Source organism: Myotis yumanensis, unplaced genomic scaffold (assembly GCF_028538775.1).
Source record: "Myotis yumanensis isolate MYYU_CA2020_CCGP unplaced genomic scaffold, mMyoYum1.0.hap1 SCAF_20, whole genome shotgun sequence".
Classification (NCBI taxonomy): domain Eukaryota; kingdom Metazoa; phylum Chordata; class Mammalia; order Chiroptera; family Vespertilionidae; genus Myotis; species Myotis yumanensis.
In genome coordinates this window covers 14740277-14763069 of record NW_027223771.1, presented here as the reverse complement: position 1 = coordinate 14763069, position 22793 = coordinate 14740277, and the positions used below count along the sequence as shown (strand labels likewise).

Below are 22793 nucleotides of genomic sequence, written 5' to 3'. Positions count from 1 at the left end.
CGAGCTCGTTAAGGAGCTCGTTAACTCAAATTACTCTATCAACTCAATGCAAAAAATCGGCTGAGAGACAGCTGGTATCTCAAAAAACTCGTTAGTTGGGACACTCGTAAGTCAAGACCCCACTGTACATTTTAAGCCCAGGCCGGTTTGGCTCAGTGGATAGAGCATCAGCCTTGGACTGAAGGGTCCTGGGTTCGATTTCGGTCAAGGGCACATGTCTGGGTTGCTGGCTAAATCCCCAGTGGGGGTGTGCAGGAGGCAGCCTATCAGTGATTCTCTCTCATCATTGATGTTTCTATCTCGCTCTCCCTCTCCCTTCCTCTGTGAAAGCAATAAAAATATATTTTAAAATATACATATATATTTTAATGTATGTTTTAAAACAATTATGCTTAAAGTTTAAAACTAGCCACTTCCTTATTATTTACTATTTTATTATGAATGTTCTTGAGCATATTTGTACCTACTGTGTCAGTAAGTTGGAAATAAAATATAACGATTTGCTACTGAAATATATTTTCATGTCCATGTTCAGCGCCATCATTTTGGCAGATTAAAACTAACCATGATAACAGTATTTACAACAGGAAAATTAATAAAGATTAGAACTTAGACTCTTCACTTAATGTATGATTGGATGCTTAGACTTAAAAAAGAGTGTTGTAGAATGTTAACAATGTAGATTAAACCTGTAAGTATATGGTACAAGTGAGTTTAAATTGTACATAGAATAAAAATTGTAAAAAAAATTTCCATTCCAATATTCAAAACCTATGGTTGCATAGAGCAAAGAAGTCACTTGAGACACTGAGGTATGAGTGAACTTCAAACAGGTCTTAAATTGTGCACTGTCCTCCTACTGGTTAGAATAACAAATTCATTTTAAAAATTGGTAAAAGAGCCCTAACCGGTTTGGCTCAGTGGATAGAGTGTCGGCCTGCGGACTGAAGGGTCCCGGGTTCGATTCCAGTCAGGGGCACGTACCTTGGTTGCGGGCACATCCCCAGTGGGGGGTGTGCAGGAGGCAGCTGATCGATGTTTCTCTCTCATCGATGTTTCTGGCTCTCTGTCCCTCTCTCTTCCTCTCTGTAAAAATCAATAAAATATATTTTAAAAAAAATTGGTAAAAGATTCTGAGCAGACATTTTAACGAATATGATAAAGGCAGTGTAAATAAATGCATGAAAAAATGCTCACCAGAAAAAATTCTTAGGTAAATTGAATTAAAACAAAAGTGAGTTAATACTCTACTCATTTACGGTGTTAGTATTTAAAAAGATTAACCAGGGCATGTGCTGACATGGTTGCAGAAGTACTGGAATTTCTAATACTGTGGGTGGGTAGGTGTGAAGGCAAAGGGAATGGCCATTTTAGATCACAGTTCCACATATATTACAATGTGAAACATTCACCTACACATCAACAGTTTGATAAGTAAAACATATATCTATATAGAGAAGTGAACACAAATATTCCCAATAGATTTATTTATAATACCCCAAACATGGACTTAACCAAAATCATAGATAGATCAATAGATAAAGTGGTAATTCACAGAACACAATACTACTCAGCAATAAAATAATTAACTATTCACATCAGCATTGGTGTTGAATCTCAAAATAACAGTGTAGCATGAAGGAAACCAATATTTGTTAAAGAGTACACACCTTCTAGTGCCTTTAAAATTATGAAACATATGAGCTAATATGTTGTAATGGAAGGAAAATCAATGCCTCTTTGGAGGGCTGGGGAAGGTAGAGAGATTATAAAAGGGCAAGAGGCCAATATGGGGTGTGTGAAAAGCAGGTTTAGAGCTGTTGGTATGGCATAAAATAATAATAATACAAGAATATACTGTGACCTCACCAGTGTTGCTCAGTTGGTTGGGCATTATCCCTGACCCTTCAAGTTCACTAGATCCATTTCAGATCCTTGAACCCCAGCAGAGGGTGTGCAGGAGGCAGCAAATCTCTCTCATACATACATTTCTCTTTCTTTCTCCCTTCCTTCCTATGTCCCGAAAAGAATGAATAAAAATGTTTTAAAAATAAACTCTCTATTTTGGGTGCTCACACCTGTAACCTATTTTTGCTCCACTGTATATAATGTTGACAGATAAGTTTGTTTCATGTGCGTCAGTTTCACAGCTTTATATGTACATCAAAGTTCACCAAATAGAACACGTAAGAAAACTGCAGTTTTTTGCATGTCAGTTCTCATATCATAGGAGGAATAGCCTTGCCTCAGTGGCAGCAAATATCAGTAAGCAGTAAAGACTTTTGCCAGCAGAATCAACAGGGATGCTGACTGGTTACAAAATACACAATTTAGGAATGACTACAAGATTATGCTTCCTCTACCTTTTAGATCCTGTCTATTGAGCATAAACCTTGAGGTGAACACCCTAGAGGGGCCAGCAGAAACACCACCATCATAAGATTATTTGCTCTACCAATGACTTCAGCCACAAGAAAGTTATGCAGGTTCTGAGATTATCTGTACACAAACATCCCACAAGTACAAGCTCTGGAAAATTTGTGGAAAACATTAAAAAGAGGCATTTTTTTAACCAATTTACTGCAGTCTCTCTCACTCACTATTGATTGAAGCAGTGCTTCTGTCCTAATTGTGGTTAAAAATCCTCAGATTAATCCTAATCCTCATATTCTTACGACGAATGACACCAGTTTATGAAATTGGTACATCATGGCATACAGATTATTGCTGAGACTTATGTCACACACACTGTGAACGGAGAATATAATTCATATTGTTCACAGAAGCACAAAAAGTGACCTTTGACTTTACCAATAAGAGAGGTACCAGGCTGCAATATAGAACCATAAAGTTCTGCAGTCTTGCTTTCAAGACTTTGGGCAGAAATGGAAAATAAGCAAATATTGGAAAAAACAGTGATTTTTTGCCATTGTGATGTCCCTTCAGAAGCACTGAAAGTTTGGGATCCCCACAGTATCTCTTCACCTCTACCTGCTGACAGATCACAATTGTGCTTTCAATTCATCCCAGGCAGAGAACAGAACCAATAAATTAAAGGTACAAATGCAAAAAACACCTTTACAAAAAAGATCATAAACCAGAGCCATATACAGCAAGTGGTTTGCATGTTGGTAAATAGCTACCTGAAAAAATTCATCACAGCACAATATGAGAAGCACAATGTACCAGAAAGGCATAGCATAGTGATTCTCAACCTGTGGGTCACGACCCCTTTGGGGGTCAAAATATTCACTCTGCTCCTTTCATAGGAGTCGCCTAAGACCATCAGAAAACACATATATAATTACATATTTTCTGATTAATCACTATGCTTTAATTATGTTCGATTTGTAACAATGAAATTGGGGGTCACCACAACATGAGGAACTGTATTAAAGGGTCGCGGCATTAGGAAGGCTGAGAACCACTGGCATAGTGCATCTTAGGATGGTGGTCTGAGGGAAACAATGGTTAGGTCCATTCCTTAGAGACAAAGGAGTGATGATCCTAAGAGCTCGGAATTCTCATCATGTCCTCAAACAGAAGTAAGAATACAGAATTCATTTTTCTGAGCACACAGAACTTCCCACAATCAGTACATGCTCATAGCTTTTCTCCAGCATGAATGCTCTGATGTTGAATGAGGGTAGAGAACTAAATAAATGAATTCCCCCAAAAGGCACACACTGTTCAGGTGAACCAGGTGGTAAAAGTGAATTACTTTCAGCCACATATACTCACAGTGACATCAATTAGGTAGTAGGCCTGGGTAGGATAGCAAGTGCAATGCAACACTTTAAAGGCTCACTTATAGCTGAAACTTAGGAGGAATCTAGCACAGTGTATGTTCTGATAAAAAGGGGTCTAATATCAGCTAAATGGGTCTGTAGGAATCTCCTTCAGTGTTGTAAAACTGAGTGAAAAATATGTCATTCCCTGCATATTGAAGGCTTTTTCTGCAGTGTGAAGGCTTAAGTGTCTAACCAGGCTATATTTCTGACTAAAACATTTCCCACATTCACTACACTCATAAGGTTTTTCACCACTGTGAACTCCCTTGTGTCGAGTGAGGTTACTGCTTTTACTGAAGGACTTCCCACAATCAGAACACTCATAGGGCTTTTCTCCAGTGTGGACTCTATTGTGTTCATTGAGGTTAGACCTTCTTTGGAAGGACATCCCACAATCACTACACTCGTACGGATGTTCTCCATTGTGAACTTTGTGGTGTTGAATGAGGATATCACTGTGTGTAAATGACTTCCCACAGTCACTACACTTATATGGCTTTACACCAGTGTGAACTCTCTTGTGGATAAGGAGGCTATTATTGCGGGTAAAAGATTTCCCACATTCACTACACTCATAAGGTTTTGCACCACTGTGAATACTCTGGTGTCGAGTGAGGTTACTGCTTTTACTGAAGGACTTCCCACAATCAGAACACTCAAAGGGCTTTCCTCCACTATGAACTCTCTGATGTTGAGTGAGGGTACTGCTATGCTTAAAGGACTTCCGACATTTACGACACTCATATGGCTTTTCTTCAGTGTGAACTGCCTTGTGGATAAGAAGGTGATTACTGCAGGTAAAACATTTCCCACATTCACTACACTCATAAGGTTTTTCACCACTGTGGACTCCCTTGTGTCGAGTGAGGTTACTGCCTTTACTGAAGGACTTCCCACAATCACTACACTCATAGGGCTTTTCTCGAGTGTGGACTCTGTGGTGTTGAATGAGGGTATAACTGTGTGTAAATGACTTCCCACAGTCACTACACTCATAAGGTTTTGCACCAGTGTGAACTCTCTTGTGGATAAGGAAGTGACTATTGCGGGTAAAAGATTTCCCACATTCACTACACTCATAAGGTTTTGCACCACTGTGAATACTCTGGTGTCGAGTGAGGTTACTGCTTTTACTGAAGGACTTCCCACAATCAGAACACCCATAGGGCTTTCCTCCACTATGAACTCTCTGATGTTGAGTGAGGGTACTGCTATGCCTAAAGGACTTCCGACATTTACGACACTCATATGGCTTTTCTCCAGTGTGAACTGTCTTGTGGATAAGAAGGTGATTACTGCAGGTAAAACATTTCCCACATTCACTACACTCATAAGGTTTACCACTGTGAACTCTCTTGTGTCGAGTGAGGTTACTGCTTTTACTGAAGGACTTCCCACAATCAGAACACTCATAGGGCTTTTCTCCAGTGTGGACTCTGCTGTGTTCATTGAAGTTAGACCTTTTTTTGAAGGACTTCCCACAATCGTTACACTCATACAGATTTTCTCCATTGTGAACTCTGTGGTGTTGAATGAGGGTATAACTGTGTGTAAATGACTTCCCACAGTCACTACACTTATATGACTTTACACCAGTGTGAACTCTCTTGTGGATAAGGAGGCTATTATTGCGGGTAAAAGATTTCCCACAGTCACTGCACTCATAAGGTTTTGCACCAGTGTGAACTCTCTTGTGGATAAGGAGGTTATTATTGTGGGTAAAAGATTTCCCACATTCACTACACTCATAAGGTTTTGCACCAGTGTGAACTCTCCTGTGGATAAGGAAATGACTATTGCAGGTAAAAGATTTCCCACATTCACTACACTCATAAGGTTTTTCACCAGTGTGACCTCTCTGGTGTTGAGTGATGGTACTGCTTTGACTGAAGGACTTCCTGCAATCATGACACTCATACAGCCTTTCTCCAGTGTGGCTTTTGTGTCGTTGAATGAGTTTGGACCTTAGGATGAACTTCCCACGATCACTACACTCATATGGCTTTTCTGCAGTGTGAACTCTCCTATGACGAATAAGGTTAAAGATTTCTCTAAAAGCTTTCCCACATTTGTTACACGCACAATTCACTTCTCTGGAGCAGACACCCTGATGTTGAACAACTTTCTGGTTGTGGCTGGCAGCTTTTTTACATTCACCCCACTCGTCATGACCTCTTCCACTGAGAAATTCCTGTGAAATCTCACGACCACTGTGTGGCTCCCCAGTGTTAAAAGTGGCCTGGAGCTGGTGAATGTCTGAGATGGCTGGCAAGTCGTTCCCAACCTCCCTAGTGGTTGAAGGCACCCATGTTAAGTAAAAGCTGCACTGGGACACAAGTGAGGCCCTGTCCATATCTTCTTTCCAGGGCTTCTGTCCACTGGCATCTCTCTGTTGCTGGTGAGGGTTTGCACTGAAACTGAAGTCTCTCGCACATGTGTCAGTGAAGAAGGCTTTCTGCTCAAAGTCTGCTGCTTGTAACTCAGTCAGGTGCAAAATATCTTTTAACACTGAGAAACAGCACTTACAAAGATGGGTCTTCTGGGTTGCTGGAGCTGTCTTAAAAGCCTTGACTTGTGACTCTCCTGGTACATATTCACTCTGCTCACAATTGGCCTCCTCATCATCCATTATGTGCCAACAACCTGAAAATAGTAAAATGGTGAGGAAATGAATACTGTGGTGACAGATGGAAGTCCCTTTAGAAAACTGTGTTGCACATAACACGTTGGTTCCATGCAACTGTCTGACAATAAAAGATCTGTAGGAAGGATTTATAAGATGCTGCCATGAATGTCTGGGCTATGGAAGATCACAAAACAAGGAAGACCTCATACGAAATATAACACACATGGCAAGCACCACATGGAAGAGAAGCAGGATTGTCAGCTCATTCTTCTGCTATCAGTGTTCAGCAAGGCTTGTCTGCTGGTGACATGCGCAAGCTGTGCTGAAATATGGTTGTCTTATTCCAAATAATATTCAATAACTTAGTAGCTGTTGTTCGAGAACTACTTAAGCATGTATGTGCATCTCATAACACATGTGCAGGTCAATGTTGGAGAATACTGCAGATGGAGCAATGCAGACGAACAGGCGATGGAAAAAGGCCACAAAGGTGAAGGTAGTCAAAAGCCAGAAAGTTACAGATGAGATGACAAGTCAGCAAAGTGCTAAGTATGGGAAAGAAAAGGTAGAAATCTGCTGTTGCCCATGGTACTTGCACCTAATCACTGTTGGAAATGAATAGGTGCTTGGTATCACCTAAACACCACCATTACATCATATCTAGCCCACAGTTGCAACTCAACTGGGCCAGGCCCCTTCTGAGACCATCCTCTAAAAAACCAGGGTTCTCCCTGCACATTCTTCTCTACAAATACGTACAACATAAATATTCCAAGTATTAATGAAAGACCACAGAGATGAGCATCCAGCACTGGCCTAGAGCAATTTGGCTTACAATAGTATTTATAGAAGGTAATATTACAAACAAGAACTGAAGTATGATCTTGTAAGAAGAGCTCAAGGTTCATGTAAGTAAAGATCATAACCTGGCACAGGCAGTCACCAAGGCCCTTTGGCTAGAGGAAGGGGGTAGAAATGGAAGCCATGGATCTGGACATAGTCCCCCTTCCAGGGAGAGGAACAGCAGGTGGGACCCATTAAGCTGTCTCTAAGACTCCTGACTTCCAGACACCCTGCACTTTCAGAGACAACTAGCATTAGGGATGTTTGTGGAGTCTATCACTCAGGGCTCTGACTAGAGCTCACCCATGAAAGCCACAGCACATATGACACGACAATGAGGGAAATAAGCAGAGCCCATGGTCTGCTGTAGGAGAGAAAAAGCTACATCTGAGGACTAAAGGAAGAGAGGACGTCACCTCAGACACTGGGAAAATGTGAAGAACTTACCTACAGATGATACAAGTGCAAAAACATCCAGCATCACATCGCAGTAGAGAAGTCTCTGAGGTTCATCAAGGAGCCCCCATTCTTCCTGAGAGAAGACAATGGCCACGTCCTCAAAGTTCATATCCTGTCATAATGGGGACAGTACAGCCCATGATTAGATTCATTCCTAAGATTCGAACTCTGTCATACTCCCCACCCTCAATATCTATCAGCTCTCTCAACTTCACACACCAGAGAAGATACCAGGCCTTCATCCCATAAAATTCACTGTCTTCTTATATTCCTACTGATATTTTGTCTTCCCACAACAATAAAGGCAGTTGAGCAGAGAGAAGATACCTGAGCAATGGGCTTCCCATGTATGCTGCACGTCCTCTTGACAATAGAGTGGGTGTCGAGAACATAGGGTAGGAAGAGATGTTGGCCATAAAGAGAATGTGAGTGATTTGATACCAGTCTTGTCAGGCAATACCCAATACCCTTGTAGTCCCTCAGATTGTTCCTCAAAGACACCAAAAACATGGCATCACACTTCATCCTCTTGACCTCAATCCCAGGGTGTTGAGACCATTGCTTTGCACTACCTGCTGCATATAGTTCTTTGAACAACACTACTCTCACACAGCTTCATTCCCAGAGGCACAACTTCAAAAGTAATACAAATTTGTCCCAGCGAGGATGGGTTGTTTCCTAATTCCCTTATTTTCCAAAATTATAGATTAACACCTCCATAATCCATTTCTCTTACCCTTCTCACTTACCCATGTCAGTGGAGAGTTTACAGCATGGGTCACACTGATGTATGCTATCTCATTCCTATTAACCAGTATATTTGCCCCCAACAACAAAAGGCAGGTGGGTAGATAAATGGCATCTAATCTCTGTACCTGGCAGGTAGCACCAAAACACCCCTCTTTTCAGGCAATAAAACCTAAAATTTTCCTTATTTTATCATCCAGACACCACCAGATATGGACTCTCCCTTCACTCACTCTTATGTCAATGTCAGGGCACTCTGGCCATGAATTCACACTCCTTCTCCAAGTGCATTATCACTCTTTGTACCACACCTCTCTCACACCTGCACTCCTACATTTCCGGCCCCCAGAGTCATCCATCTCCTTGCCCTCTTACTTATTACTCAGTATGTGTGGTCCAGAGACTGCTTGCCAAATTCCAAGAGGACCAAGTTTTGCCCAGACACTGATAATCCACACTTATAGAGGCAGCCTTGAGTCCTGCTATGAAGGCCTCTTTTCCTGACTATTTTTTCCTTCAACCTCATCTATTAAGAACCACAATTAGATCTCAGATATCCAGAGCCCACCTCCCCTGATGCTGCACTTGATGTCCCTTTACCAGTCACAGCCAACATCCCTCAATGAACCTTCACTCAAGTCCCAGCCCTGATGGCCTCTGCACCACGCCCAGTGAGTCTCACAGATGACCACTCAAGCCTCTAAGCCAGTGGTTCTCAACCTTCCTAATGCCGCGACCCTTTAATACAGTTCCTCATGTTGTGGTGACCCCCAATTTCATTGTTACAAATTGAACATAATTAAAGCACAGTGATTAATCACAAAAACAGTATGTAATTATATATGTGTTTTCTGATGGTCTTAGGCAACCCCTGTGAAAGGGTTGTTCGACCCCCAAAGGGGTCTCGACCCACAGGATGAGAACCACTGTGCTAAGCTAATCCACAAGACTGACTGTAACCCCCCACAGCCAGGCCATGCCAAGGGTCACAACAAAATCCTGTAAGTGTTTAGAGAAGTTAATATGTACCAGCCCTAGTTTCATCTCGTTTGAATTATTGTTCTGCCTCCAGTTCATCTCACGTCCACTCACCTTTTAAAGGCATTGGCCACTGCAAAACCATTATCTCTCCCCGAACTCTACATGACAACTTCTGTCCCTATGCTGTGTTGTGACATCCGCCTTCCACAAACAGGGGCCCCAGCATTAAAACCAGTCCGTAGGCCCATACTGTCCCTTCTGAGCTATTACTACTATTATCATCCTGACCATGATTCCCTGAATTAAAGTGATCTACAGTCATGGTTGATATCTCTCAGTTGGTTGAGCAATGACCCCATGAGAGGTTGCAGGTACCAGTACTGGTCAGGCTGGATCCCCAGCAGGAGGCAACTGATCCTTGTTTCTTGCTCATCGATGTTCTCTGTCTCTTTCCCTCTTCCTTTCTTTCGACACCTATTATCAATATACTAGAGGCCCACTGCACAAAAATTTGTGCACTTGCGGGGGAGGGCCCCCCCTCAGCCCGGCCTGTGCCCTCTCGCAGTCTGGGACCCCTTGGGGGATGACCACTTGCTGGCTTAGGCCTGCTCCCCAGGGGATTGGGCCTAAGATGGCAATCAGACATCCCTCTGGCAGCCTGGGAGCCCTCGGGGGATGTCCACTTGCCAGCGGGGAGCAGACCTACGCTGCAGTCAGACATCTTTAGCGCTGCTGAGGAGGCAGGAGAGGGTCCCACCACCACCGCTGTACTGGCAGCCATCAGCCTGGCTTGTGGCTGAGCAGAGCTCCCCCTGTGGGAGCACACTGACCACCAGAGGGCAGCTCCTGCATTGAGCGTCTGCCCCCTGGTGGTCAGTGTGTGTCATAGTGACCAGTCATTCCCAGTCATTCTGCTGTTAGGGTCAGTTTGCATATAGGATAGAGGCCTGGTGCACGGGTGGGGGCTGGCTGGTTTGCCCTGAAGGGTGTCCCAGATCACGGTGGGGGTCCCGCTTGGGTGCCTGGCCAGCCTGTGAGGGCAGTTAGGGGTGATCAGGCTGGCAGGGGAGAGCAGTTAGGGGTGAGATCAGGCCGGCAGGTAAGGGCAGTTAGGGGTGATCAGGCTGGTAGGGGAGGGCAGTTAGGGGCAATCAGTCAGGCAGAGAGGTTAGTGGCGATCACTCTGGGACTACGGGCTCCTCCATCAGTGAGGGGCTGATGGGTGTGTGCAGCTGGTCACAACCCCTCCAGGGTGGGGTCTCCACTGGGGTGCCTGGCCAGCCTGGATGAGGGGCTGATGGCTGTTTTCAGGCTGGCCACATCCCCTTCAGGGTGGGGGTCCCCACTGGGGTGCCTGGCCAGTCTGGGTGAGGGGCTTAGGGCCATTTTTAGGCTGGCCAGCGACGGAAGCTTCCAGCCTCTCCTTTTTTTTTTATTCTGAGATTTATTTACCTTCTATAATTGAAACATTGTTGCCGTCACTGGCGCTCCCAGCTCTGAGGCCACAGCTGGCTGAAAGCAGGTATCTGGGGTTTGTTTAGCTTCTATAATTGAAACATTGTTGCTTTCGGGCTCAGAGCCGGAACCTTAGCTTCTTCCATCACTGGAGCAAGCAAGCCTCATGTTCGCTTCAGCTGCATGGCTGCTGGCTGCCATCTTTGTTGGCAGTTAATTTGCATATCACCTTGATTAGCCAATGGGAAGTGTAGCGAAGGTACAGTTAATTACCCTTTTTGTCTTTTATTTGATAGGATAGTAGCCTGGTGGACAAAATTCGTGCACAGGGGGTGGGGGTGGGGGAAGGGAGGTTCTCTCAGCCCAGCCTGCATCCTCTCCAATCAGGGACCCCTTGGAGGATGTCCTACTGTTGGTTTAGGCCCGATCACTCTGGGACTACGGGCTCCTAACTGCTCACCTGCCTGCCTGCCTGATTGCCCCTAACTGTCTCCACCTGCCTGCCTGATCGCCCCTAACCTCTCTGCCTGACTGATTGCCCCTAACTGCCCTCCCCTGCCAGCCTGATCACCCCTAACTGCCCTTACCTGCCGGCCTGATCTCACCCCTAACTGCTCTCCCCTGCCAGCCTGATCACCCCTAACTGCCCTCCCCTGCAGGTCTAATCTCACCCCCAACAGCCCTCCCCTGCCAGCCTGATATTGCCCCCAACTGCCCTCCCCTGCCAGCCTGATCTCGCCCCCAAATGCCCTCCCCTGCCAGCCTGTTTGCCCCCAACTGCCCTCCCCTGCTCGCCTGATCTCATCCCCAACTGCCCTCCCCTGCCCGCCTGATCTCACCCCCAACTGCCCTCCCTTGCTGGGCCTGATCACCCCTAACTGCCTCTGCCTCGGCCCCCACCACCATGGCTTTGTCTGGAAGGAAGTCGGACATCCGGAAGATGGCTGGTCGACCTGGTCTAATTAGCATATTACCCTTGTACTTTGTTGAAGGTATATTTTTTTGAAAGTAAGAGTGTATTTAAAGTGTGTTCATAAATGTTAATCTAAGAAATGCTGGCTGTTTACTTTTTGCTAATGATTGGACTATTAAGGTTTCTAAGAGCTGACAATAGAAGGCATAGGCATGGACATGCATTTTGAAGGAAAAAGAAAGTGAGTTAAAGTTGTAAGAATCTTTGTGAAAGTTAAAGGTCTGTAGGGAGAAATGTTAAAAGGAAGTTATATAAATGACACAGGCCAATAAGCGAGGATAAGCAGAACAAGGAAACTGAGAGAGTAAAAAAGCAGTTCGCAACCACCTACAAAATCCAGATGCCAAAGTTTGCAGCCATATAGAAAACCCTATCTTCTCTAAACCAAGGACACTTAAGAGTAAATGATTTGAGGATACACCTCATTTTGGTATATTAGATTACAGCCCTCCAAAGTAATGTCTCTTTCCTTCCAGCTTTTGCCCCAGTAATACTAAAATTTATAAAACAGTTTGTCTCCACCAGATTACAAGCCCTACTTGTACTCAGGAAATACCACCCCTAGATACCATTATAACCTCCTTTTGTGCCCAGGCCTCATTGTCCCTATAACTCCCAGAGCAAGGATGATGGGCCAGGTACAGGTATAGGAACTCACTGGGCCAAAAAACTCTGGATGCTAGCAAGGGGCAAAACTGGGAAAACAAGAACCTCACCCCCCAGGGTAACCTACCCTCCCCTAGCAAATAACTAGTCAGGCAACTAAGACCCCCTGACCTTTTCCTCTTTAAAGATCACATCTAAGTCTCAGTTGTATTTCAGCTCCAGGCCCAGAAAAGCAGCAAAACCAGACAAGTGACGCTTTTGGCAGCCTCAGGACCAGCTTCTACCTCCCAGGTCCCTCAACAGGACCATTTTCAAGCCTTCACCAACCAGTCTCTTGGGGAAATCATGCTGCTGCGACCCTTCATCCAGCCCACTACTTTCAAAGTCCATTCCTCTATGATCTCGACATCCCCCTCAGCAGGAAGTAAATACAGAAGATATGACCTTCATCCCTATTATATAACAAAAAGGCTGGGATGTTAGATCTGATCAAATAATTGAATCGATACTCCCTCCCCTGGGAACTGACCTTTAGGCCACTTCACAATGGACATTCCACTTGCTTAGACCATTATCTCTCCCTTCCGGACTTTCCCCGAATCCAGACCTGCACCCAGAAAAAGCCCGCCTAGGGTACTTTAAAAACCTCAGACTCCCAGTCTTTGGGAGCTGGCGTGAGTTGGGGGCACAGCCCATCTGGTATCCAGATGACCTAATAAATTCAGAATTCTTTACCCCCTTTGGCCTCCTGTGTTCCTCCTTCAGCGACCCGAACAACCTTGTTATCAGACTTTGAGCCCCTGAAGGCTGGACTGCAGACTCTACCCTCCCCTTCCAGTGTTGTACTTGTAGCTCGCAGCTGCACATAGCTATCTTCTCCCTCATGTGTATAGAACCAGCCAACTGGCAAGGGGGGTCAGAGAAGATTTTTGTGGGTGACTAACTGCTCCTCCCATGCTGCCGGCAGGATTAGAATAAACGCTCATATAGGATTCAACCCTGTCTCTGCTTAATTGGCTCAAGTAGTGACAGGCAGCCCAGACCCCTTGGTTGTCTGGTTAAAATTTCAGAGAGGAAAGAGGAGGGAGAGAGAGACAAATGTTAATGATGAGAATCATTGATTGGCTGCCTCTTGCATACCCCCTACCATCGAGCCCACAACCCAGGCATGTGCTCTGACCGGCAATGGAACAGTGACCTCCCGGTTCACAGATAGATGCTCAACCACTCAGCCCTGCTCGCCAAGCAAAAGATCATATTCTTTACTGAAGTGTATCCTCTTTCCTTTTTCAGAAGTTCAAATCACCCTCTTAAAAGTGTTCTTAAACTTAACAGGAACCAACACTAATCAACCTGTTAAATGTTATAGAAACCAACTTTTATCACACCAATAAAAATGAATTTAAAGTATCAAGTCTTAACTTAAAAGCAAAGTTATTTATTAATCCCACTATTGAGCAATAAATTGCCGAGGTCCCCTGAATGAACAGCTAGTAAGAAGTCAAACAGCAAAAATATAAACAATTTAAAGCTGGAATCCACAGTGTTACGAGAATCATACACAGTGAACTTGTGGCTATACTTAAAAATGTTTAAGAGAAATTAACAGAATCTATAAATGGTATGAATTGTTTGAGGGATTTACTTGGCTAAATGTATAAACTGAACATTTAAAAAATATTTTTATTGATTTAAGAGAGGAGAGGAGAAGGAGAAAGAGATAGCAAGGTCAATGAGAGAGAATCACTGATCGACTGCCTCCTGCACGCCCCACACTGGGGATCGAGCCCGCAACCCAGGAATGTGCCCTGAGCAGCAATCAAACCATGACCACCTGGTTCAGAGATAGAAGCTCAATCACTGAGCCACATCGGCCAGGCTAAACCTAGTATTTCTTCGTCTCACATGGTTTTCTTTTGGCCTGCACAGCTTTTTTAAATTGTTAATTAATTGCCAAAATTTCAGTAATAGGAAATCTGGGTTTTGGACATTCCTTCCCCCCAAATCATGAGGATCTAGGCCAGTGGTTCTCAACCTTCCTAATGCCGCAACCCTTTAATATAGTTCCTCATGTTGTGGTGACCCCCCCCAACCATAAAATTATTTTCGTTGCTACTTCATAACTGTAATTTTGCTACTGTTATGAATCGTAATGTAAATATCTGATATGCTATATGTATTTTCTGATGGTCGCAACCCACAGGTTGAGAACCACTGATCTAGGCAAACCACAGGTTGGAGTTAGACAGAAATAGACCACATGGGGCCCATGTCACCATCCTCACTACCTACTGAACATTTGTTCATTCAACAGGAGCACCTACTATGTGTCAGGCAGTGTTTAAAAGGCTTAGGAAGCCACAAGGGATAAACAGGACAATTAATGATGAGACAGTCCTATTTGCTAGGAAGGAATTTTAATTGGGTGCTCCAGAGGACTTCACCTCAAATGTATTTTTCTCTGCTCCTCTACATGCCACATAATGATCTAGGCAAGAAGAAGCTAGAGCAGCAGAGCACAGCTGGTGTGGCTCAGTAGTTGAGCATCAACCTATGAACAAGGAGGTCATGGTTCAATTTCTGGTCAGGGCACAAGCCCGAGTTGCGGGCTCGATCCCCAGTGTGGATAACTTGGGGATAACTTGTGCAGGAGGCAGCCAATCAATGATTCTCTCATCACTGATTTTTCTCTCTCTCTCCCTCCCTGAAATCAATTTTTAAAAAAAGAACAGGGGAAAAAAAGAAACTAGTGTAGGGGAGAGGTGCACCCACGGAAGCCATATCCCTGAGAACATAAGCGCAGACGGACCTGGGAACACAGTGGATAGAGCATCCAGGCATGCGCTGTGCTCTTCACACCTGGGAAAACAGAGGTGCACCCAGGCCTTCAACTGCTGATTCCTCTGGACTTGGGAATTGTGGCCCATAAAGAAGGATACGATGTGGATGACATGAGATGACTCAGGTATCGGGTTCACTAGGAAGTACCCAAGTTATCCACACTGAATCAGCAGCATCTTCGACCAGGAACTAGGGATGAAGGAAATGAGCAGTAAGGACATGCTGACATCATCCAATGGATCAGAAAGAACAGTCTCACCCAATGGATCAGGGAGGACAGCCTCACCCAATGGATCAGGGAGGACAATCTCACCCAAAGGATCAGGAAGGACAGTCTCATCCAAAGGATCAGGAAGGACAGCCTCACCCAATGGATCAGAGAGGACAGCCTCACCCAATGGATCAGGGAGGATAGCGTCATCCAGTGGATGAGAAAGCAAGTCAGAGGAACACCACTGGGCTCAGGAAGGTCACTGCCACTAATGCTGTGATCAAAACTCATGAGGATGACCTTGGGAATGATAGGGAAGAGCTCAGGGAATAGTTAAGTATTTAGTTAGAATTGTAACAATGCCAGTTGCTTCCCCTACCTCCCCCCACCACACACACACAACTCAACACCTCCCCAGGTTTCTACTGAAAAGCAAATTCCAATTCTCCACGCTTTACTGATGGAGACTCTTTAGAAGGTGTTCATCTATTATTTAGTTAGTTTTTTTGTTAATCCTCACCTGAGGATATTTTTTTTCATTGATTTTTAGAGAGAGTAGAAGGTAGAGAGACAGAGAGAAAGAGAAACATTGATATGAGAGAGACACATTGATTGGTTGCTTTCACACGCACCCTGACCAGGGCCAAGGATGCAGCTTACAACAGAGGTACGTACCCTTCACCCAAATTGAACCCTGGACCCTTCAGTCTGCAGGCTGATGTTCTATCCACTGAGTCAAACTGGCTAGAGCTCACCTATTATTTAGGCAAATAAAATAGTGTATCTGTTCTGTTTATTGGCAGTTTTCGTATGCCCCCTACTTTGAGAAATATAACTTATCTTCAACTTGTTAATAAAACTAAAAAATTGGAAAAAAAAATCATGCCCCTCCCCAAATCCCTGCTTTCAAATGCATTTTTTTAAAAATATATTTTTATTGATTCCAGAGAGGAAGGGAGAGAGAGAGATAGAAACATCAATGCTCAGAGGGAATCATTGATTGGCTGCCTCCTGCACACCCCTATTGGAAATTGAACTCCCAACCCAGGCATGTGCCCTAACCCATAATTGAACATGTGACCTCCTGGTTCATAGGTCGATGCTCAACCAATCAAATCAAATTCCAAATGATACCATTTTTAGAGGTAAGAAATGTTTGGGTGGTACTGTGTCCTTAAGATAGTACAAAAATCAAATCAATTTGGTTTGAACATCCATGTGGGCACCCTGACTTAAAAATAATACCAGCCCTGACTGGTTTGGCTCAGTGGATAGAGCGCCAGCCTGCAGACTGAAGGGTCCCAGGTTCGATTCCAGTCAAGGGCATGTACCTTGGTTGCGGGCACATCCCGAGTAGGAGATGTGCAGGAGGCAGCTGATCGATGTTTCTCTCTCATCGATGTTTCTAACTCTTTATGCCTCTCCCTTCCTCTCTGTAAAAAAATCAATAAAACATATTTTTTTAAAAATAATAATACCAAATAGATTTATGAATTTACCAAACAATCTATGTGGAAGGGAGCAAGAATGCTTTAGCTAGATCTATTTTCTTTTAATATGTTTTATTGATTTTTTACAGAGAGGAAGGGCAAGGGATAGAGAGTCAGAAACATCGATGAGAGAGAAACATCAATCAGCTGCCTCCTGCACACCCCCTACTGGGCATGTGCCCGCAACCAAGGTACATGCCCTTGACCGGAATCGAACCTGGGACCCTTCAGTCTGCAGGCCAACGCTCTATCCACTGAGCCAAACCGGTCAGGGCTCGATCTATTTTCTGATGCACCTGAGAGAAAAATAAATAAATCCTTATGGGTTTTACAAAGTGCATTTTTATCTTTGTCTCAAATGAGAAAAGGAAATGAGACATTCATTGCCTCCCTAGAGAGTCTCATAATTTACACAGAACATCCTTCTCAGAAGTGTTTACCCACAGATGGCCAGCCTGTCACTAGGGGTACATATCCTGGCCCCTTGTGACCCCTCGTTTTTCTGATTAAGGCTTTAAAAGAGTAAGGGCATCGGGCCGGCGTGGCTCAGTGGCTGAGTGTCAACTGTCTGATTCCCCATCAGGGCACATGCCCAGGTTGTAGGCTCCATCTCCAGTAGGGGGTGTGCAGGAGGCAGCAGATCAATGACTCTGTCATCATTGATGTTTCTATCTCTCTCTCCCTCTCCCTGTCTCTTTGAAATATAAACAAACAAACAACCTTGTCAACTCTGCCTTTCTCTGAAATACTTTTAAGTGGCTTACTTAAAAATTTCAGAACTGGGAAATATATACCTACATACATATACACACACTATATGAAGCTATAAATCAATACCATACAATTTGCCCACTAAGTGAGCAATTCAGTGCTTTGTTGTGTATTCACGGATTTGTGCAACCACCACTGCAATCAACTTGAGAAGAGACATAGTTTCTAAATCCCCTAATATGTCACACAGAGAGATTAGAGTGGATAGAGCGTTAGCCTGTGGAGCAAAGGTTTCTGGGTTCGATTCCGGTCAAGGGCACATACCTCTGTTGCAGGCTCCTCCCTGGCCCAGGCCCTGATCCGGGCTCATGGAGGAGGCAGCCAATCGATGTGTCTCTCTCACATCCATGCTTCTCTCTCTCTCTCTCTCTCCTCCCCCCCCCCCCGCCCCCACTCCCTTCTACTCTCTTAAAATCAATGGGAAAATATCAATGGGAGAGGATTAACAACAACAAAATGACAAACATCTACCATTCTTTATTACCTTGGTTCCTCTTATATTAAACCCAGCCCAATTTCTCCACCAAATCCGCATCATTGCAAGATTACAGGCACTTAAACCAAACCAACTCATCACTAGTCTAGTATTTCTCCAATACCAATGACTTCTTAAGATTTTAATCATTTGTCATGCTGGTCAGTGGCCAGAAACCAACCTGAATTATCAAGAGCTACGTTTTGGTCATCTCTTAGATTTGCTCCTAAGACATTAATACCCAGTAAAAGCAAAGTTTTCAAAAGAGGAGGTAAGCCCAGCTGGTGTGGCTGAGTGGTTGAGCATCGACCTATGAACCAGGAGGTCACGGTTTGATTCCCCATCAGGGCACATGCCCGGGTTGAGGGCTCCATCCCCAGTGTGGGGGGGTGCAGGAGGCAGCCAATCCATGATTCTCTCTCATCACTGATGTTTCTATCTCTCTCTCCCTCTCCCTTCCTCTCTGAAATCAGTAAAAATTATCTCTATAATAAAAGGCCAGAGGCCATAAGCGTCACGACTGGAATGACCGCTCAACCAGTTACCATGAGGTGGCATTGACCACCTCTCAGTCCCTACACTGCCCCCCTTCCCCCCCGCCCCCCCTAAGCAACGGCAGAGTGGGACTGGGGACTGGTGAGCGGGCTGAACGGCTGACCTCTTGGTCCATGTCCCCGGCCCGCAGGCTCCAATGGATCAGCGATGGTGAACGGGGGAATTGGGGTGGGTGGCAGGAGGACCAGACTGGTTGTTGGGATCACCAGCTCATCCCTGGCTGCTTGGGGGCTCAGGCCTGGGGAAAGCATGTGCCGACGACTTCACCTCCAAGCACATGCGCCAGGCCAGCTACTGATGGAACACACTGCCTGCTCGGGCCGCTCACACCAGGGCAGGTAGGTTGTGGGCATGCCCTGTAGCTTCTGTCAGTGCCCCAAGCCCCAGCGGCAGCGGCAGCAGCGCCGTTCCATCAGCGGCCAGCCCAGCGGACACGCACGGAGGTGAAGTCTCCGGCACCCACTTTCCCACAGGCCTGAGCCCCCAAGCAGCCAGGGATGAGCTGGTGATCCCAACAGCCTAACAGCCTGACAGCCCGGCGATGGAGGTGGTGTTCAGCCTGGGGACTGGCAAACGGGCAGAAGATGGCCCTGATTGCACGAGGCTAGGCCTAGGGACCCTACTGCACGATTTCATGCACTGGGCCTCTAGTGTACATATTAAAAGAGGTGAGTTCCCTGTGAAGGAAGCTGGTGTGACAAGCCTAATCACAGTGCACCCCACCTGAGGTTGCTCCTCAAAGCCTAGCTCAGAGCCCCACTGTGGACATCCCTTTCTCTGGGTTTCCATGACACCCTTCTCTCCCCTGAATTCTCCTATCCTTCCTTACCCCAACCCAAAGTTTCATTCATTCTGTGGATATAAACTGAGTGGCCACACTCACCAAGTGCTGCACTAAATATGTCCCTAAATGTGGGTGCTGCTTGGAGTCCCTAGTTAGCTCATTGTGCATTTTCAGTTCCATTTGCATATATATATATATATATATATATATATATATGTGTGTGTGTGTGTGTGTGTATATATATATATATATGCACACTTTTAAATAAAGTTGATTTTTATTATTTTTAAAATTTTTATTGATTTCAGAGAGGAAGGGAGGAGAGAGAGATAAAAACATCAATGACTGGCTGCCTCCTGCACACCCCAAACTGGGGTTCGAGCTTGCAACCCAGGCATGTGCCCTGACCAGGAATGGAAACCGGGACCCTTCAGTCTGCAGGCCCTTGCTCTATCCACTGAGCCAAACCAGCGAGGGCTGCACTTATATTTTTAAATCTCCATTTAGGCTGGAAAGGCCAAAAAAGTCTGTCTCGGCCTCACACTCTTTGTCCCAGGTCAGGAGATACACGTGCCCCCAGAGACCCCCTCAGAGCGCCTCTGAATGCCACAGAGACCCCTCAGAGCGCCCAGGATCAGCAGGGAGTCCATCTCCCCTCCCCATCTGATTCTCCTGTAGGACTACCTCCCAGAAGAGCACCCCTGTCCCCCAGGGCTCCCAGCAGGAACCCCGACATCGCCCAGGCAGCATCCAGGGAAGCGGAGAAATGGAGGGCAGAGAGAGCCTAGGCCTGGGACTGAGGCAACAAGAAGAGAACCCGCTCATCCCAGCAGCTTTTCAGGAGCCAATGTGTGGGGGGTGCAGGGTGAGACTTCAGGAATGTGTATTCCAAAGGCTGTCCCTCACCCGCTTCTAGCAACATTGGGGGGAGGTGGGAAGGGGGAGCCGGAGTGCAGGTCCAGGGGAGCAGGGATCCCACAGGTTTTACAGGGAGAGCCCTGCCGTTGCCGGAAGAGGCTGCAGGATTGGAATACAAACTGGCTTCTCCACACACACCAACGTCCACACACACCAACGTACGTCCACACACACACACACACACACACACACACACACCTCACGCCTCCAGGCCAGTTTTCCTGCTTCCTCAGCACAGAACGCCCTTCCTCCTTCCCTCCCAGCCCCCAACCTCCAACCACAAATTGCTCCTTCTACTTCATTCTCCCAGGACATCTCCGGGAAGCTCTCAGGGACCCCCCCGCTCCCCTCTCCGGCGATAACAATCCTTTGCGCATGCGTGGGGGGGTGTCTAACACTGTGGACGCGTCCGTAGGGCCTAGGTGTCCCCCCACCTGAGGGCCAGGTCGGAGCCCCAGGGAGAGACGGAAGGGGAAGGACGGAGGGCGGTGGGGGACCCTGGCCCGGAGGGAGGAGCAGTCCAGCGGATCCATCGCTAGGCGCATGCGCAGGGAGTCCCGGGGCGGGCAGGGCCCAAGGGGCGGGGGAGATCCCCGGCCCGCACGTGCCCGGGGGTTACCCAGCACTCCCTGCGTCCTCTACCCAGCCCGGGGGGGCGGGGGGCGGGGAGGCACAAGCGGGGTCCCCGGTCGGTCCCCCTGTCCGCGCGGAGACGCTGCGACCCGCCACGTTCTCAGCCCCGAGACCCTGACTCCACCCCCGCGCACCTGTAGGCGGGCAGATCTGGAGCCCTCAGGTCCCGGAGCATCGGGGACCCAGCCCCCCACTTTCCCGAGCCCCGCTCCGCGCCCCCACCTGGCTGGCGTGGAGTAACTGCTTTTTCAGCGTCCCCACCGACATCGCGGCCGCGCGCTCCCGGAAGTGCGTGGTCTCTGCGCTGGGCCGGGCCTCGCGGACGCGCGGCGCCGGGGGAAAGGGCGCCAGGGCGGGTCCCTCCGCGCTGGGCTCCGCCGGGCCCGCCTCCAGGACCACGGCCACCACCTCCGCCTCTGCCGGGTCACCCCCGCCCCACCTTGCGCCCCGGCGGTTGGCAGCACCGCGTCCCAAAGCCCCCGGCGGAGCCGCGGCGTATGCAAATGAGGCCGCTGGCACCGCCCCAGCTTCGTTGTTGCGTGGAGACCGGGAAGACCCGCCTGGGAAGCGGGGCGGGGCGCCACACGCGCTTTTGGTTGCGGGCGGGCTGAGATGCGCCCGGCTTTGTGAGGGCCGTGGTTGGGAGCGGGTCCCGCGCTTTTCGGACTTAACCTGGTTTCACTCACCAGCAACAGTGCCCCCCTCTGGCGCAATTGGGTAAGGGACGCTCCAAGAGGCGCGTTTGGGGCGGTGGGGTGGGAGGGGAGGCGCGGCGCAAACAGACCCAGGGACCCGCCATGGGAGAAAAAGGCCCATGGGCTGCGGGGTGGTTCCTTCTGCCTCCATGCGGTTCTCTGGGCGCCATCTGCCTGGAGTCCGGGTTTCTGCGTCATTGTCTGATCAATATCGCGCTCTCCTCCCTGGAGCGCTGAGCCCACTGTCACCTGCATTGAGAGCAACCATCTCCAGGCCCGGCTGGTGTCGCTCAGTGGATAGAGCGTCGGCCTGCGGACTGTAAGGTCCCGGGTTTGATTGCCGTGAAGGGCGTGTACCTGGTTGCAGGTTCCTTGGCCCTAATCTGGGAGTGTGCCGGAGACAACCAATGATGCCAATGATGTATCTCTCACATTGATGTTTCTCTATGTTTCCTCCCCGTTCTCTTCCACTCTCTCTAAAAATCAATGGAAAAATATCCTCAGTTGAGAATTAAGAAGGAGGTGGAGGAGGAGGAGGAGGAGGAGCGGGCTCCACCCATCCGCTCTAGTTAAAATGTATTTTTATTGATTTCAGAGAGGAAGGGGGGGGGGGAAGAATCATGGATCAGCTGCCTCCTGCATGCCCCCCACTGGGGATTGAGCCCACAACCCAGGTATGTGCCCTTGACAGGAATGGAACCTGGAACCCTTCGGTCCACAGGCCAATGCTCTATCTCCTGAGCCAAACCAGCCAGGGCAGGAAGGGGTGATTTTATAAAATAACTTTTTGGCTTTTCTTCATGGTTGATAGTATATTCATTCACGTTTCCCTCTTCAGTTAATTTTGATTTATCTCTTCATTTAATCAAGTGTAAATTCTACATCAAATCAAGGAGGAGGGGGGGTGGGCAACTATTTCCAAGGAGCCATCAACAGTCC

General features: G+C 47.0%; 1 protein-coding gene across 1 annotated transcript; it reads right to left on the bottom strand.

Moving 5' to 3' along the window:
• Positions 1-1479: 1479 nt before the first annotated feature.
• LOC138998424 (zinc finger protein 420-like) lies at positions 1480-21428 on the bottom strand. Its single transcript, XM_070400546.1, has 4 exons — positions 21382-21428; positions 15291-15511; positions 7708-7831; positions 1480-6434 (listed from the first exon to the last, which is right to left on the bottom strand). Exons 2-4 carry the CDS (start codon positions 15312-15314, stop codon positions 3871-3873), a joined length of 2712 nt encoding a protein of 903 aa, XP_070256647.1. The 5' UTR covers positions 15315-15511; positions 21382-21428; the 3' UTR covers positions 1480-3870.
• Positions 21429-22793: the final 1365 nt, after the last annotated feature.

Bases quoted from the DNA above. Each gene is read 5' to 3' on its own strand.
- LOC138998424 (XM_070400546.1), bottom strand. From the start codon at position 15,314: ATGCTCTATCCACTGTGTTCCCAG. The intron at 7,832-15,290 runs GTCCGTCTGCGC...CCATTATGACAG, and splicing joins TCTATCCACTGTGTTCCCAG to GATATGAACTTTGAGGACGT. The intron at 6,435-7,707 runs GTAAGTTCTTCA...TACTATTTTCAG, and splicing joins TGCACTTGTATCATCTGTAG to GTTGTTGGCACATAATGGAT.